Here is a 19333-nt window from a genome sequence, read left to right on the forward strand (position 1 = left end):
GCCCCTGATTATTCTTTATTACCTCTGTTTGGCAGGCTGTCTCTCAGTTGTAAGGCATATGACTACAAACCCCAAATTCCAGCTCATGGAGCCTTGGAGAGTGACATTCCTTATTGCAAATGATACTTAATCTAAGCTCCCAGAGATTCCAAGCAGGGAGGGAACTTCTGCCACACCTTTTACTCATGAGACCAAGGAATACTCGGTTTTACTTCTCTGGTGATACCTGCTTTTAAAATGATACACCACTTGGTTCTATCAAAGTATTTTCTAGATTCAACTACATGCTTTCTATGAGAAAATGAAGGGATCGTGATCTTATTTCACAACTGCACTCAGTCTTACTGTACCAATATTGCATTCTGAATATTGGTGCAGAAAGATGTTTCAAATGAAGCCTTCTGTGAAGGGAGAGAAGTGGTCTGTCTCATTTGGAAGTCTCCTGAGCACTATATTGATGTGAATAGAGCCAACCTGTGCTTCTTGGCTTGCATGTTTTGAATTCTATGTCTCCAAATAAATTTATGATGAGAAAAACATGATCAACTTTACAAATTACAAACATTTTAAAGACAAATATTAGCTGTTAGATTGATACCAAATTCAAGGAAACAAAAGAAAACAGATTTCCACTTCACGTTCATTCGCAGTAATAGATGTTTTTGAATTCCTCTTCGTCACTGTGCCATGGAAAAAACAAGCAAGTCGAACTTCAATTTCTGTTACTTGACTAAAATTTTCTCATTTTGATGTCAGTTTTTTCTTTTAAATAATTTTACACGTATTTCCCTTATTTTAGGAAGTAATCGATATACCCTTTGCATCTTTCATGTCACTCTTACATAAAAAAGAGTTTTAAAATTAACACTAAAAGGACTAAAATCTTTCCTTTTGCAACATTGATTGCCATGTAAGAGCTCACTTGCCTTTTGTGGAGTGACTTTTTAAAACTATGACTGAGAGCTCTGAATAAAAAAAAAATATGTCATATATATCATTCATACATGATGTACTTTGTTTTACTGCCAAATACTGATAACCATTTCAAAAGGGCAAATTCCAAGTTTAAAAGGCTCTTTTGGTGACTATTAACAGTAATCTAATAAATGCTGGGACTATCACTCATTTCCCATTTATTATAATCATCCGGCCCCGGATTGTATTCTAGCGTAGTATTTTTATCAATTGAAATAATATCAAATGGAATAGCTTGCAGATTGAATTTGATAATTTATTGCATCACTCTAGGAGTTTTATGAGTGCTACAAACACACTTCCTTTTGTGAAGTGTGTGTGTTCCATATCTTTGCTGGATCATGTTCTCAGGATTTAATCTGCTTGGTACCTAAGTACACATATCTACCATTGACTTTATCAGATATTATCTACTATGACAGTCGCAGAGCCAGATTCTAATTTTTAAAAAGAGAAATATAAAAGCTACCAGAAGCATGTGACAGCAAGTTTTCATCATCAACTTCAGTGCAGTCTGTACTGGCCACATTTTAGGCATAAAAACAGGAAGTATAGGCTGTCTAGATGAAGTTTGAATTTTCCCTACGGATTACTTTTGTAAAACATCTTGTGACTATTTGCCAGCTCTTAGTTTATTAGGAGTCTGGCTAAGCAAACAAGAACAACAACAATGAAAACAAGTTACCATCTGTACAGCATGGAGAACTATACTCAATATTTTGTAATAACCTATAAAAGAAAAGAATCTGAAAGAGAATATGTATATGTATAACTGAATCACTATGCTGTACTGGCAACTAACATGACGTTGTAAATCAACTCTACTTCAATAAAGTTTAAAAAGTTTAAAAAAAGGCATCAAATCAAATCCCATTGACTTCATACTGAGATTTTGAGGGACCATTAAGAAGCATCATAGCTCTATCTCTCCTACTCCAAATTGCTTAATATGTCTTAAAATGGGACCAATTTATTCTCATTTTCAAATATTTTTCTTTTTTAGAGGAACTTGACTTAAATCTGTGCATTGCCAAGGGCAAGGAGCTGAGAACATGGATAGACAGGTAAGACTGATAAAACAGTAGCCCTTCTTTGATTTTGAAATTTTTCTTTAAAAGCAGCCTTTTAAGCTTTATTTTTCATAATATTATCTGTGGAGGGAAAGTACAGAAGTGAGCAGAAATGTAGTCTCTTTTGCAGCACTTGCGAATAAAGAGGATGATTAATGAGTGTAGCAGACAATGTAACAGCAAAAGAGTCTCTAGAAGTGAAACAAAAGTGCCTTCAGAATTTCCAAGGATTCCGATAATCCATAGTAGGGCTTCACTGTGCCTGTCCACTGTTCTATTTTTGATTAGATTTATAAACACAGCACCACATATTTTCATGCGGCTTATCGCCCAGGGGCAGAATTAGATTGACTGCACTGAAACTGTGAGGCCTGTGAGTTTTGGGCAAGGGCTAGAGTGAAATAAGTAGTGTAATTGTTTTTGTGGAGTGACCGTGGGACCTCCTCTGTTCTGAATTACACATGGCTCAACCCTTTGACCTAACCAGACTCGGCAGTGGCTGGCGGAGCTCCTGAAGCTGTGCTGAAAGGGTCCATCACTGACAAGTTGGAAGGTTCTCTGTCAGGCGAGGTGCGGGCCAACAATCATATTCAACTAGAGTAATTACCAGCGAGACCACGTCTGTGAACACCTCAACTTCATTTAACCCGTCATGATTATTTCACCAGGAAGTGCCAATGTGAGAAATTTGTGGAATCCAAATGTAGCATGGGCCCTTTGATTAACAGAAGATATATAAATATAATTTACAAAATTTTGGATCATCTTCAAGGATTTTTGCCAAATTATTCAAACATTATTATGATGATTTTTTTAAAAATACATAAGGTGTGGGAAAATGCTATAAGCCATAACTAAAGTTCTTTCATTGCAACGAGCTGAATTTAAATTCTTGAAAAATAGATGACAGCCCACTGATATAATGCCTCAGAGGAATCAAAACTGAGGCAGATGCACAGAACTTCTAGAAAAGGTTGGAGAGAATCCTATGTGCTGACATTTTTGCATTTGCTGGAAATTTAATCTGTGAGTCACATGATAATGATTTCGATAACTATATCTATGTATGATATGGAAGTCAGTCACTTGAAGTTTTATTTTCGATTCAGTTCTTAAATTTTCAAAGGCAATATAAGCAGAGGACTTTGGTTTACTCGCAAGCACCTGACATTTTTTTCCAAAGCTAGTCCCATTTCTGAAACATATCTCAAAAGTTTTTATCTACTTTTTTTTTTCATGGCCAGTTTTACAAATTAAAGGTCTCTATAGGTGTTTTATCTTACAACAACTTGGAAATCATTTAGCATTGAAATGTTTTCTTTCTCATCTGAGGCAACTCAGGCTGAATATTAATTCAGTTCGTAGTTAAATGACATTTAATTTTTAAAAAAAGAATATGCAACTTTATATTTTTTGAGTGTTATTCTTCTACTCTGGGAACTCTGAAAGATGAAAATGCAGAGGTCCTTATCAGATCATTTACAGAAGAAAAAACACTATAATACCCTATAAGCCCCCCCAATAACATTGCATTCCGCCCTACCCAGTCTTATTCTCATTAGCAGTGAAGAGTGTGCTCCCCACGTAACCTAACATGGAATGCTTAGAGCAGACAGGTGCAAATTGCAAGCTGTTTCACTTTGGCTGTTATCCCTTAAATCGACAAAGTAATAGACTGGGAGAACACAAAGAGTTCCAGCTCAAGCCGAATAAATGAAAGTCTTAACAGGGACACACCAGCTGGCTAGGAGAATTCAATGTCGTGGACACTAAATGTTACCTTTATGCCACTTGCCAAGGAAGATGGCTTCAATGACACCCCCTATCTTTTATGATTGAGATGATGTTGCTTCCAAACCGTGTTTTGCTTTATTGTAAAGGCAACACGATGGCCGAAGTGGGTGAGAACAGAAGCCAACATACCTGTTCCTGTTTATCATCATTACACTTCTCGCAGCAATTCAGGCATGATTGGGCTCCTGGAGGTGGACCAGATTGACAGTATTTCTATCCGTGCCTTTTTGTTTTTGCCTGATCCAAGCAAAGCCCCAGAGCAGTGAAACAACGAAAACAATCGCCGCCACCCCTCCTCCCCGACATGATGACGCTGCTGAGCTAGTTGGCCGAAAAAAAACCAACAGTGGTTCATGTGAGGAACACCTAAATTAATTTCGTGGAAGAGACTTGCCACGCCAGGCTGCGAAGGAGTCTAAGGTATGCCTCTCTGAAGAGGGACCCCGAGTCTGTCATTCCAAAGTTGCTTCTTCCCATGACTCCCCAGTACGCCCTGGAACCGCTGTCTGGAAGAAGGAACTTTAACTTTGGCTCTGAGGCCGCTGAGCGGGTCTGGCTGCGGGGTCCTCCGCGCACGTGAAGGAGGGCGAAGACCCCGGAGCCGGCCTTGTTTGCAGCCGGACAGGAGAAAACAGCCAGACACAGATTCGGGCTGACGGTTTCATGAAGCACAATCGGTTGATCCCAGATGCAATCTGACTGCCCTGAACTGAGCGATGAGCTGTGCAGTATGCAGAATTCAGTCTCTTGCTGGTCTGTGCCCACCAGGCTTGGAGCCGCGCTGCCCGCGCCCCTCGGCCGTGGCTGTGAGGGCAGCCAGAGCTGGGCGCTGCACCCGGGGACCCGATGCCTACTGACAACAATCACATTCTTTTAAAAACTTCCTAGGTTTTGGTTGTCACTGGTTAGAAATGAGTTTGTTGCTGTGGCGCGCGTTTGTTACTCGATCGTTGATTTCCTTTCAAGTTGAGCGAGTCGGCATCAAAAGATATTTGCTGCTTTTTAATGAAAAGGAAAATATCATCGAAAACACTGTCAGTTCTTACAAATTTCAGGCAGTTTTTTTCCCCCTTTGTTCAGATCACAAAGTATGACTTATTTTCTTCTACATTCTATCATATAATTAATAGAAGAACCTTCCCAAAATTTCAGAGAAAGACCTGTAAGAGAAACAGATTTATCACTAAGCACACATATAAATGTGTTACTAGAAACTGCTCATTTTGATTTTAAAGTTAGAGTATATTATATCAGTTAAATAGAAATGTGAAGGAAAAAAGCCATGAGGAATATCCATAGTAGTATTAGTTAAGACTTCTATATATTTTGCTTTCTTTTTTCAGAACTAAATAGATATCAGTGAGAAGCAGGAAGATACTAGGGAATAAATTTTGTTTCTTTAATTTAATTTTTGGGATACAATACGGATACTTAACACATTAATGTGAACTTATTAAAAATAATAACACGAGTATGCTAACTTATCAAGTGGTAATGAATGAAGGAATTGATGTAAAATGTAACCGAAGGATTATTTAGTATGAGCTGAAGAGATAAAATCTCATCAAGAAAGAGAGAATCTAAATTGAGAAGAGGGTGGAGGAAAATGCAATTTACACCGCTTAAAGGTGCCCATGTGTAAAGGAGAGAAAAGGCTGAGGAAATTGACAAAGGAGAGAAGTCGGAAATCACTCCCAATTTCCTCTTGAACATGTGTTACTAGTGAAGAGGTCACAGAATATAAACCATCACTTGGTAATCCTCTCAAGGACTTTATCTCTGGTGTGTACGAGCGGACTTTGCTTTCTTTTTGAATATGTGAACTTGTGAAAATATCTGAGACCCTTTTAACATTGGAGAGCAAGTACCTAATTTCATTTGAAGTCCTTAGTAAGGAAATGAGGTCTATTAATAGGCCACATCCATCTATTTAAAAGCATGTTTAACTCGATCTGAAAGGAGTGAGGTGCCAAAATTACTGAACCATGTCAAGAAAACTAATATCTGCCCTTACCTCAGATGAAGGCTGTGAAAAAAACAACACGTCAACCTCTTTCTTAGTAAAATGTAGGAACGTTTAGTGCAGTTGTGAACTACTGTTTTTAAAAGTTTACCAAGTTTTAAATGAATGTAGTCTAATCTTCTTACATTAAAAACTGAGAAAGTATGAAAATTAATGTATTTACTTTCTATTGTTATTTAAGCATACATTTTACCATGTGAGTAGAATACCATGCATCTTAGCAATTTTTAGGATCTGTATCAGATTGTGAACCAACCTTCTAGATATTATTCGTACCTTTTAAATAGAACAATGCACGGAATACTTTATTCTACTTTAACTCTGGATGTAAAATGAAATATCAGAATTCCTTAGCTAAAGAAAAAAAATCTAATTACTGGACTTCTAACATTTGTCATGTATTTTCTCATAAAAATCTTAAAATATTACTTGAAGTGATTTTGCTTTTGGTTGCAGTTTTTACCCACATAGGTTTCCTCTCCCCCACCTTTTTAGAGAAAGTCAAAGATGTCTTGAGTACATTTTTACCTCAATTTTGTTTGTAGTGGTATGAAATAACTTTTTCTTCTATGGTACGCTAAATATTTATTTCGTATTCCAAAAAAGAGATTCTCAGAAAGATAGACCCCATGTTCTGGTTGGCTACATGGCCTATTTGTAACTCTTTAACATGCCTTTATGATATTATGCTATTTAGGCGACCTATGATTTTATGATTTAATTGCTTTATGATATTACTCTATGCAACCAAGAATATTATGGTTTAATTGCTTTATGACATTGTAAGAGAAACGAAAGAATCTTTGAAAGAAGTCAGGTTTATTATAAACATTTTTATTCAAAATGGGAATATTAGAAGCTTCAGGAAATCTATTAAAAGCAATGATGAAGGGTTTTAGAATAGATTTAGAAATCATTTTGTTATTCTGAATCTAGTCATCAGAAACTTCACTTAATGAGTTGTCTGGTAAGGAGCTAGCTTTACCTGTAAACTAAACTTTATAATTCAATCTGACTTTGGTCATTTCTACCACAGATATTTTTTAAAATTTAGTCTGACAGTTATCAAGTATTCATTTGGAACTTGTAAGAGTCTGAGAACTCTAATAATATTTCTGGCTATTCATTTTCATTCTTGACCATTTATTATGCATTCTAATATTAATGGCTCTTGCAGTCACGTAATGAATTCTGGTTTTCAGTGATGTGGCATCTTATGAAATTTCTGTTAAGTCCCATAAGAGTATGAAACCCTTGGCACCTCACGTTATTTTGACTTTTACTGAAATTTGAGAAGATTGGATCATATTTACCCCTGATCAGGTTTAAGTAAATCATCGGCTCACATGCTGGAAACCAGCAGTTTAAAACAAATATGGATACAAGTGAGAACAAATGCTTAGCACATACAAGTTTTCTACAAGTTAATTCTATTTTACCAAAATGAAATGGCTCTGGAGCAGTCCAAATGAATGGATGCCAATCCTGCAATGCAAATTTCTCAGTGCAAATTTTCCAGTGTTCTTAATTTGTTGAGGGCTCTTTGCATTAATTAAAAATGATAAAAAAACAAAGTATTTTAATGTGACCTTCATTTGGCATTTGTATTAACTTTTCTTATCCTATTTTATTTAATTCTTCCACTTCTGTTGTTCAATTAGTGTTTGACCCCTTTAGGAGAGTTGTAAATTAAATGACATTTCAATGCCATTCCGTATTTAAAATACTGTGTTAGTTGTGGATCATAAATGATGATCTTCGTTCTTTAGCTAATTTATTCATTTAACAATTTCCCTCCAGAAGTTTCAGCAGAAAGCTCGGAAGCAAACTAAGCAGAAGAAATCCAAGTCGGCTGAATTTCTGATGGGTGAGCCTTGCTTGATGAGTTATTGCTCATAATTTGTGTAAGGATTAATTAACTAATTACAGACAAATGGCTGTGGGCGAAATTTTGCTCTTGCTTGTCAGGGTGCAATTTGTAATTATTTTAATCATTTATTCTTTTTTTTTAAGAGTTAATTTTAACCTAATTCTGTTTTGGTGACATTTGAGGATTACTGCGAGGAGTTTCCTGCTTGTCATTGGAATATATTTTGCTAGAGTGTGATCTTCTGACCTCCTGGTTTTGCTCCAGTTAAAGAAGCTAGAGAAGCTACGGAAGGCACTGGAAATCCAGCTTTTCACATGAGCAGCCCAGATCTCTCAGCACATCAGGCTTCAGAAAAGAAAGTTATTAGACATGACATGCTGGATCGCGCCCTCGCGGACCACCAACAAAAATTCAGGCTGCTAGCCTCGGCTGAACCAAAAGGTGTGACTTCAGCCTTGATTATCTTCACACTCGGTGACAGTTGCTGTGCCTCTGATCTAACCTGGGCATCCCAGCGCCAGCATCTGGCATCCCGTTCCAGTATGTCTGCTCAGGCTTTCTGGGAGGCTCAGGGCACGCTTAGGGTCTGCTTTGCCGTTGGTATGCAGACCGTCCTGTCACACGGGAAGGGTGCTCCGTCCTGTCACACGGGAAGGATGCTCCGTCCTCTCACACGGGAAGGATGCTGAGCAGCAAATCCAGCCTATCTCAGGGTGCTGAAATGGAGCAGGTTCAGTCTCGGGACCTAACGCTCTGGGGCAGGTGGACGGTTAAATGCTGATGCTTTCATTTATAGGAAGCCGCCCCGCGAGTGCGTTTGTAAACCGTGCTGGTACCTCATCTGGGGCCTCAGACCTTGATGATGCCTTCCTTTAGCGGAGGACATAGTTTCTCTATAGGTTTAGACACCTGTGCCCGGTGCTCAAAAATAAATGCAGCAAGCGTTCCTTAGTATTTAGAAGTTCTCTACAGAAATTCACATTAAGCAACAGTTTCCTTGATTTTCAGTTGTAGGGCAATTTCCAGCAGCTAACTAGGTAAAGGGTTCTACCTAAGCAAGGGGCATACGCATGTACTTTGCATCAGGTTGGCGCAGGACGGCTGGCTCTTCCTGAGTTAGGGACGGTGCTGCTTCTAAGCTTTGACGTATTTGCTGCCTAGAAGGAAAGATTATTCTGTAACTACAGAGAAAGAAGTCATTAAAACCTGCCGTCTTTGCTCTTATCTTCATCACTGAATAAGGTGAAAGACATCAGAATTTAACGACCAGATAGCTTTTGGAGAGGGAACTGTCTGAAGCAACGGACCATGAGTTGGCACAGATGTGTTCTCTGCGGGTCCCATTTTGCAGCCTCATCACGATCTCTACCTGTACAGAACAGGCCGTCCAGATCCCAATAGGTTATCACGGTGTACAGAGCATTTGTTTTATGAATTTTGATCCCTAAAGCTCAGGGGAAATTCTACCAGCCTCTAGATTTCTGCCTTCCACATCGTGTCATGCATGTTCAAATCGGTGGATTTAGCTTGTCTTATCCTCCTTGCTTGTGCGTGCGTGCGTGCGTGCGTGTGTGTTCTCCTGTAAGTCTGTGCAAAGTGGCAGGATATAGGGCTGTCAGTAATCATAATAACAGTTGCCATTCTTGAGTGCATATTATCTATTAGCCACTATACTAAGTATTCTATGCGCCTCATCTCTTTTAATTTCATACTTCCTTAGAGTGGCATCTTAGGGTATAGATTCAGCTAATGCAATAAAGGCCACAATAACAGAGACTGAGACGTGCCCCAGTACCTTCCTACGAACCCCTGAGCTTCTGTTCTCATCCTCATGGTCCAAGATGACTAGATACCAGCTCCATGCTCCAAGCACTGGGAGGGAAGGAGAAGGCCACAAACAGGTAGTTACATGTATCATGCCTGCTTCTCTCCCACTTGCTGGAGATGAGTCACCTGGCCACGTCCAGCTGCAAGAGAGGCTGGGAAATGTTCTTACCTCAGAGTCATGTTTCAAGCTGAAATTGGAGGGGGGGCGGTTCTAGAAGGAGCAAATGTGTGTTGGGGCCCACTAGCAGAATCTACACCAGGTATATTTTATGGTTCTCCTCATTTGATAGATGAAGAAAATCAAGGTTGTAACTTGACTGAAGTAAGAAGGAGAATACATGGTAGGATAAGGGATTTAAGCCAAGCCTTGTTGGACTCTATAGCTTACATGCCTCACCCCCTCCTCTAGAGCTGCTCTCTTTTTTTATGGGAGATGTTACTGGTTAGGGGGAGGGCATATCAGGATAACGGCTGGAGAGGTTGCTGACATATTCAGAAGGAAGAGTCTAGAGTTGAGTCAGACAGTCAAGATCAGCAGCCTCCTAGTCTGGCAAAGAAAATGCTGGCAAGGATGGTGAACATTAAGGAACACGAAGGGAAACTTCATCTGGCATCTTCTTCAACTGCAGACTCTGAAGATAAACTTCTGATGTCATCGGCCTAAGGGCATTTTTTAGATCTTTGGTTCCCTTGGTGGGAAATTAGTTTTTCTTATGGAACTAGGATATTTCATGCAGTTGGGTCCCGAGGAGAAGGATGTGTCCCCCTTGCCCAAATGGAGGCTGGAGCAGGCCTTCTTTATAAATTTCTATTCAGCAGAGATGTTCAGATTTCATCAAGAGAAATTCTTATTCTCTGTGGGCCCAAGAGCCCGTGTAAAAACCTTGAATTTTAAGTTTGTAAATGGATATTCAGAGGTGGAGTACCACTTGATGGCTCAGCTGTTAGAAGCTCAATAAAATGAGTCATGGAGAATAATTATAGTTGTGGAAGATAGGTGTTGGCGAGAGAGGGTAAGATGAGGTCTGTGGAAAGGGTGACATCTGGGGTAAGTGTTAGGGTGAAAGTAATTATAGGCAAATGCTATCCAGTAGAAATATAATGTGAGCCATGGACACAATTTTAAAATTTCCAGTAGCACACATTAATGAAATTAAAAAGAAACAAGTGAATGAACTTTAATAATTCATTTCATTTCAATCAATATCTACAAATATTATTTCAACTTATAATCAAAGTAAAAATTTAAAGCAATATTTAACTTTTTTTGGTATGAAGTCTTTGAAATCTGTGTGTACTTATACAGACAGCAAGTCTTAATGTGAGTTCGCCTCATTTCAAGGGTGCCATAGGCATATGTGGCTGGCGGCTATGGTAGGGAGCAACGCAGTTACGGACAGCTAGACCTGGAAGTCCAGCCGCTCAAGTTTGCGTGGGAGAATTTGAGGAACCCTTAGAGGACCATAACTTCCCAGCCTCCAAAATGCTGCATAACTAATATTGACCTACAATATAATAGTTCCGACACTGTCTCAATTGTACTTGTCATTTCTAACCTTATTTCTATGACATAAATTAAAGTCTGGATATAAAAAGTATTCCTGGAGATGGATTGAAAAAATTCTCCTGTGAACCAGAAATTGGTAAATGGGGAGAGAGAACATTTTATGACTCAAAAGTTGATCAGAGTGGAAGGAGCTTTAGATGGAAAAGCCAGGAATGATTTATTATCCTGACAAAACCAGCCAGACATGGACATAGGTAGGGGTTATACCACCTCCATTCTGGAACGTAATCAATATTAAAAAAATTATTTGATGACTCTCTACCTAAACCCACCCTGCTCACCTGCCTTTGGGAGAGCCTCAAAAAAAAATTCAACTGCAAGTGAGATGTGCAATTTTATGGTCTGTGAACAAGGAACAATATTTGAAATACCTGAATTTAGAAGCTGTTAGGTATTGTAGAACACGATGTTTCTTGCTAATACAATAAAAAAGAACATTTATATCATCTGCCAATGTGATGACTTAAGTAAAATAGAGTAACTACATTTTTCCCCTCAATATTATTACAATGAGCACAAATTCTCATCCTATAAGCAAATATCAAACACATCTCCACCCTTTTCATCCTATAAGTAAGTATCCAATACACTTCTACCTTTTAGATGCTTAAAAAAAAAAAAAAGTAATGGTAAGTAATGGCAGAATACCAATGCTACTTTGCTTACCCAAATTATTTCATAGAAATGTAAAATTGTTGGATAGATAGCGATTTAAATTATGAAGGAAATGTCTAGGAGAGGGATTTTCTAACAGCAAACTGTGGAATAAAAAGACTTCAACTTTGTGATGGATTGAGTCCCTTACTAGAGGAAAAATGTGATTGAAATAAATACACACTGATCTTTGGGAACAAGCAAAATAAGGAACTACTGAGTGGTCTGATTTTAAGATCACTTGGAGGGTACCCCCAAATCCCTCCTGAACACGCCAGTGTTAAAGCATTCTTAGAAGCTTATTTGTCTAAAGGTTCCCCAGAGAAATGGCAGTGTGCTACAGAGCTGACACCGTACGTTGGTATCAGTCATTTTTACAAGGTGCGAATGAGAAAAAACACAAGAGAAGTCTCCGTCCTCCCTGCTTCCCGCCGGCTCTCTTCCACACGCTCCGCCTCTCCTCCTCCCTGCTAAAGAAAGTCACCTAGGCTCTGCTCAAGACCTTCTTTCCGTTCCTGTTGTGCCTTTAATTTGTAGGTAGACACTTAACAACAGCATTCAATCCCCTGTTTTGTAAATTTCAGGAGGAATAACTCACGTGTGATGGTGTTCGGCCTCATGTCCTCTGCTCCATCTTGCCCGGAACTCAGACTGCTTCTCTAATCCCAGCTCAGCCACTTCGCTCACTTCCAGCCATGGCCTGGCCTGATGATGATTAGCCTGATGAGGAAGGGAAATTCAGAATTATAGCACTTGAAAAGGGAGAGCGACAGAGAACCACAACTAATTAGAATTTCAAAAGACAGAAGAATTGACTTAGGTTCTAAACATAACAAGGGCTTGAGGGCTCGGTAGGTCGAAAGGGCGCATTTAATAATCTGAATATATAACATAGTGGCACTAAAAGTAGTGAATGACTGAATTCTAAATGACAGTAAAGTGAAACATGGGACAGATGTGAGAAGGAGCCATGGAAAGGCTTTAGATAAGAAGAAATAAATAATTATGGAAGTGCATAGTAAAACAGTTCAAATGACGGTGAGTGATTTAATTGCACTTGGGAGGTTTTTTCCTTTTAATCTCTAATTTTCAGAGGTTATTTCAAGTGTTCTCTCCATCCTTGCTTCCCTCACCCAAAATCCTAGGGGAGAGCATTTGATTGACCACGCTTAGGTCACTTGCCAGCTCCTTGGCTTTGTCACAGGTAGGGGAAGTAGGTTCTGTCAGCCCTTCCTGGCTTCTGTCATTGGAGACAGGAATCTGGAGTTACTGAACCATCAAGACTATACACGCCGGGAACTAGGAAATTGTGATGCTATTAGGGAGGGGAAATGCATGCACGACAGCAAAACAAATCAACCAGACACACATCTGATAAATGTCCCATACAGTTCCTCAGTCTTGGATTATTTCCTGATCATATCCTATTGTTCATAACATCAGTACAATTAAAAAATGGAAGTGGTATATGTGTGATTAGTTGGATATAAAATGTATACAGTATTTTGCTTAGGAGTTATATATATATATATATATAAAATCCCAAAATACTTTATGTATTTCTCCATTTCCTCTTCCTCATTTACTGAAAACATATTGATCAAACATCTATTTCCCAAGCACTATGTTAGATACAGGAGATGCAAAAGTGAACACAACAGACGTGGTCGTTCTCTGTGTCATGAAGCGTGTTACACCAGCAAAGTCACACTGAGGGCAACTCTTGAGATTTTAGTTGATTAATCCAGATTAAACAGGCACTCTCGAAAAAGCAGTGTTTTCTCATACAAGATTTTTACATCAATTTCATAAATAACATTTCTCAGATTGAATGACTCTAGAAGTATGGGTAAATCGGGAAAAAATAAGTGTGTGTGTGTGTGTGTGTGTGTGTGTGTGTGTGTGTGTACCATATGAACATAACTGTGATCTCAGTTTAGTTGATTAAACTGTGTTCAGCCTAGGACTGAGCATGTCTGAGGATTTGTGTTTAAAGTGGCCTAAAATGAACATAATTTTTAGTGAAAAAAACCTATAAAACTTTAGGTTTTCTGATGCTTCAGTGATGTGGTCAGTATTTTAGCAGCTGCACAGAAATTTTTTTTTTTTTTAAACCTAGTTCCCTTTAAATATTGGGTGACATTTACAAAAGTACTTCCTGGCCATCAGAATAAGAAGTTACACTGATGCAATGAAATTCCATATTCAATTTAAACTTTGCTAAGCTCTCTTTACCTGCAGTTTGACTGGTTCATTTGCTGCATTTCCATTTTGAAAAAAGACTAAGAATGTTCCTGGCAAAGGACTAATTCTAAGGAAAGAGACAGGCACATGATCTTGATCTCATTCGAAGACTCAGGGCCAGAGAAGAAAACTAGTTTTGAGTACAGTCTAGTGTTTGCCAATTATATTGTCCCATGGTGTAATCCTCAGGCATTTATTCCTGGGTCTTGGGGAGAGGGGTTTGGAATAAAAACTGGGATCTCTGTCAGTCGCTGGGGACCTAGGAGCTCTACCTGCTAACCTGTGTGACATGGAGGGAAGCCATGTGGGTAGAGATGACGTGTATCCCTCCAGTTGGCATTGCCAATGGAACGTGGGATGGACAGAGGCGTGAGTTCAAGGTTTGATCAGAACCTGAGGGGACGTTGGATAGAACTTGGGATAACCTATAATGGGTACCAGCAGGAATCAGTATTGGAAGTGACAGTGGTCACTTGAAGTGGCCCCAGCAGCAGCTGTGGGATTGACAGGAAGTGCTTTCCCTGCTGTTCTGTGGGGTGGAGGTGCCACCACTGATTTCATGAGGGATGTGGTCTGAAGACCACAGTGTAGAAACCTTGACAGCAGGCAGCAAAGCGGAAGCCTCAGCCTTAGAGAAAGAAAATGGCAGATGTTCCAAAAGAAGCTGAGAGGAATGAGTTTCAGCGTCTGTGATCAAAGGACTTAGATTCTCTCCAGAGAAATGAGGGGTGGTTTGAATTAAGGGTAGGAGATCCTAATAGTTGTGCCGGAGCTAGAGAAATCCTAAATTAGGGCTGTAGTCATGACCCTAAATCTATCTTCAGATTGGTGTGGCCATTAGAAATGCACATGCACAAAAATTTATAATAAAAATGACACGTAAGGGTACATGTTAAGTGCATAATTCAAATTGTCAGAGCAAATACGTGAGGAGAATTGTTTTTCCCCCTAGTGCACATAGCCTAGATTATTTCAGAAGTGACATTGTATAAAACTGTTTATATTGTTCTCATTTGCCCCTTAAGATGGAAAAGAGGTGTTATATGAAATATATAGTATGTTTAAAAATATTTTTTGATTTGGGACATTTCAAATATTATTAAGAAAAAGAAATATATAGGAAAATCATTTGCTTTAGGTTTATGAACTGACCTGGATTTGTGTTTTTAGGTACCGTTTGGCTCCTAAGTGATTTGAACCTCTTTCATTGACTTGGAAGCCTAAAAATATACACTCAGGGAAGCATCCTTCTTACAGAAATAAAGAAATATTTTATGTAGATGCAAGATGGGTGAAATATTTGGTCAGTTTATACAAATCAATTTAAGTTTACTGTCCTACCCCACCCTCTCCTTTTCTTCCCCTAAATTGAGTACCAGAGTTCTAGAATAATATTTGTCCCATTGGGAAAGGAGCATTTTAATCAAATATTTGAGTTTTGGGAATTTCAACAGCATAAGAAAAGTTTACTTCGTTTTCTTCTCAGAAGGAACTGCCCACCTCCAGGTAATCACACAGATTTGCCCAGGAAATCAGCAGAATGTCTACTGATGTTGTCTTTTCCTGTTTCTGTTAATGCTAAAATTGAAACCCTGGGTAACAGTTTACCAGCTGTTGAGCAGTCATTTTTCTATCTTCTCTTCAAATTTTTGTGGAACGCCCAATGTGTGACTCTTTGTAAAATAATATTTTATAAAATCTGTCATAAGTCATTGGTTGGGGAAAGAAATTTTATAAGAATTATTTTAATATTCAGAGATACTACTTTATGATTCGGGTTCATTGATGATAGATTCATACATTTAAACCACTGGATTTGTTTATGTGCCAGTGAAATTTATGTAACTTCAAAATAAAAATGTGAGCACAGGAATCTGTATAGTGGTAAAAAGTATGGTTAAAAATCTTAGAATCATAGAAATGCTAAAAGTAGATATCATATAGCTGATATTACAGAAGTCCAATGAGTCTCCTAATATAAACAGCTACACAGTAAAAGAACTGAGAGAAAGACTTGTTTTCTGATACATTAGTGATGCAATCAGTCTCTTAGCAGTTGGACGGGTTACTAAATTGTTTACCTATACCTCCTAAATATTTGGTGAAATTTTCATTTTTTTTTCACATCTTTATTGGAGTATAATTGCTTTCCATTGTTGTGTTAGTTTCTGCTGTATAACAAAGTGAATCAGCTATATGTATACATATATCCCCATATCTCCTCCCTCTTGCGTCTCCCTCCCACCCTGCCTATCCCACCCCTCTAGGTGGGTGAAATTTTCTAAAAGAGTTTTTTTTTTTGCTTCCAGAATAAGTTGTACTATATCAATGAAATTCTGCATAATTTCAAAGTTTACAAGGCCACCATGTTGACTGGAGTTCAATAGTTGCATTTCCATTTTAAGAACAATTTTACTAGAAAAGTTTCTTATGATCTTACGTAAACTTTTCATGACCTTATACATGTTTTTAGCATATGTTAGTCCTTAATCTCCAAAAAATTCCATTTAGAGTTTCTTTCAGATATTTTTTGTTTTCTATTAAAGAGATTTAACAGAAAATAAGCTTTTCCTTAGCCTTCATCAGATTGATTGACCAAAAACCTTATAAAAAAAGACCCATGGGAAGACCTGAACCTTTTGCTTTATGAGATAGAGTTTAGTTGTCTATAAGTTACCAGATTTTTAAAGAGAAAGTATTATTAATAAATATTGTTTAAACTAAATCTAATAATCCAATTTATTGATTGCTTTCATACTGAAGTGTGCTACAGTGTGATGAAAATATTACTACCTGAATGAACCCTTAAGTACAATACATGAATATAAGTAATCATAGATGCAGGGGGGAAGATGTAGTTATTAAATGAATGAGGGCACAGTCAGAAATATTAGGGGGTGTCTAATATCAGGTCTAATATCAGGTCTAATGATGTCTAATATCAGGTCCTTCCTAATTGAAAGGCAGTATTCTAAACTGTATACATAAATTTATGGACAAGTAGGACAATGGTGCCTGGCTTCAACTAGAAAGAAAAAAACACACCTACTTTGGTATTGCTTTTGTAGGACTTTTAAATATGCATAAAAAACAATATATTTATACTTAACCTTTGAATTATCATTATTACTTAAGTACTGGAAAGATCTTTCTGTTTAGAAGTTAGGTGCTTAGGGACCCACTTTAACTCTGACGGTTCGAGGTCCAGAGGAACACATGATGCATTAATGCCTTGGGGTACGTCAGATGAGCCCTGCAGCAATTACGCACTCGACAGCACTCCAGTGGTTTGAAAGTTAAAATGCCTGGTAATTTACCATGAGGGAGGGCCTTAGGGGAAGAAAGAATATGGCTCAATTAATTAGTACTTGTTAGCAAACTTCGACTATTACCCTATTTAGGTTTTCAAATCACTGATATCTCAAATACCCACAAGATTTGGAAGAGAAGTAAGAATAAGCAGTGGAGAAAGCTAATTTGTCCAAAAGAGCACCAGTTTTTGAATATAGTGTGAGCAGTGGAGCCATTTTCACAGGTTAGCCTTTCTATAAAGAAGAAAACGGAAATGGTATCCATTTGCTGTTTTTAACTCTGTGGTTAAAACCTCATGCCTTTCAGTTTGAGTTTCTGGGTAAGATGAATACTCTTGATGACTACCTACGGATTCCTATGAAAATCTAACAGAAAGAAATTAATTTTGAGAGTTATCTGGAGCTTTATGATGGGTGTTGGTTTTCTGTTTAATCATGACATCTCCTAAGTGGCTATTGTTGGTATTTAATAAAATTAATGATTCTTAAAGATTATCAGGTTGTTTTCAACTACTTTGCAAATTATTATCTTTGTTCTAAAGGCTTTTCAATCAAATCTCTCATGCATTCATGGCATGGAGGCATTGCCTTCAAATAATATTTACACAAAATATAATTATTTTCAATACTTTTAGATCATGTTTCCCCTTATTTCTGTTCTAATTGCTTTGACTAAGATTTCTAAGAGAATATTGGCTAATAGTATTGATAGTGGACAGCTAAGTCATAGTTTGAGTTTTCTTCATTAGGATTTTTTTTTTTTTTTGGTTTGTTTGGGTTTTGTTGTAGTTTTGTTTTGATATTTAGTATAATGAAATTTTGGTTTAAGGTAATTGTCATATTAAAAAGTAGCCTTGTATCTTTTGTTGCCATTAATTTAAAAAATGTTTGTAAATCAATCTTATAAAAATAGTATTTGAGGGGACTTAGTAAGATAGAGCATGTTTGAGTTTGACATCTTGATTTCCACATTTCTGTTTCATACACATATATAAACTGCCCGAACATTTAAACCTGAGACCTTGGTATTAGATTTTCAAAGTGGGGAAAGTAGAAAGTTTTCCCAAATTTATTTGTAAAGTTCATGGGAATCAAATTTAATTATAGATCTCTAGGCTTCATGCCCTTAAAAGGAATAATGTTCAGGAGAATATCCTAGTTTGTAAAATTCTGGTGCACGGCTGTAATCGTAGAGTGTAACTTGTTTAGCTGTTTAGTTTACATGCAGGCCTGGTGTTTATTTAACTTACAGAATATTATGAAAAACATGATGATTGGTGATAAAAAGCTGAGTTGAAGCAGGTGGAGTCACAGGAAGAGGACAAGAATGGAACCAATAAACCAATCCAAAAATGGATAGAGGCCCTCAGAGCTCTCTCTCCGGAGCTAATGGGGCTGATTTGAAAGGAAGTGGTTGCCTCGTTGAGTAAAGATGCTTCCCATGATTCGCACTAACCTTCCTCTGGTGGGCAATTTCATTCTCACTATTATAGCCCCCAAGGAACTGCATGGGTGCACACTGGAGGATTTCCTGACCAAAGTTCACGGACGGTGTAATTTAAGTAAAAGCCCTGATTACATTCCATGCTGCTCTGAGTTAAAAGGTAGGAAAACCTGATATCTGTGGAAGGGCTGAGGCAAGTACGTGCGCCTTCCTCCCCCAATCAGTAAAAAGAGCCCAAGAAATGCACTAACTGAGGCTGATTCTAAACATTGAACAGCTAATTCTAGGAAGTTAGAAACAAAAGTAGAGTGTTGAGAGTATAAAGACCAATTTACTGATTTATTAATTTATGTATCATGCCCAATTGCTTCAATGTAGAACCATAGATATAGGATATATGTAATTGTCAGATTATTCATCTGAATGTAACAAGCAGTTAAATGTCAGCCATATTAAAACCTGTTGTATGTATATTGCTAAATGCCCTACTTTGAATTTCTCAGTGGGTCTGTTAATTTTCCTGTGAGATGATTTAAGATATATCCAAAAGCATA

At 37.9% G+C, this 19333-nt stretch overlaps 1 protein-coding gene across 1 annotated transcript in view; it reads left to right on the top strand.

Moving 5' to 3' along the window:
• Positions 1-3933: 3933 nt before the first annotated feature.
• The window catches only part of LOC102977725 (uncharacterized), a 206433-nt gene continuing 191033 nt past the window's right edge, over positions 3934-19333 (top strand). Inside the window, 4 exon segments of the mRNA XM_024121907.1 lie at positions 3934-3946; positions 4087-4194; positions 7652-7729; positions 7997-8173. Coding sequence (XP_023977675.1) covers positions 3934-3946; positions 4087-4194; positions 7652-7729; positions 7997-8173 — 376 coding nt within the window.

This window comes from Physeter macrocephalus, chromosome 18 (assembly GCF_002837175.3).
Source record: "Physeter macrocephalus isolate SW-GA chromosome 18, ASM283717v5, whole genome shotgun sequence".
NCBI lineage: Eukaryota > Metazoa > Chordata > Mammalia > Artiodactyla > Physeteridae > Physeter > Physeter macrocephalus.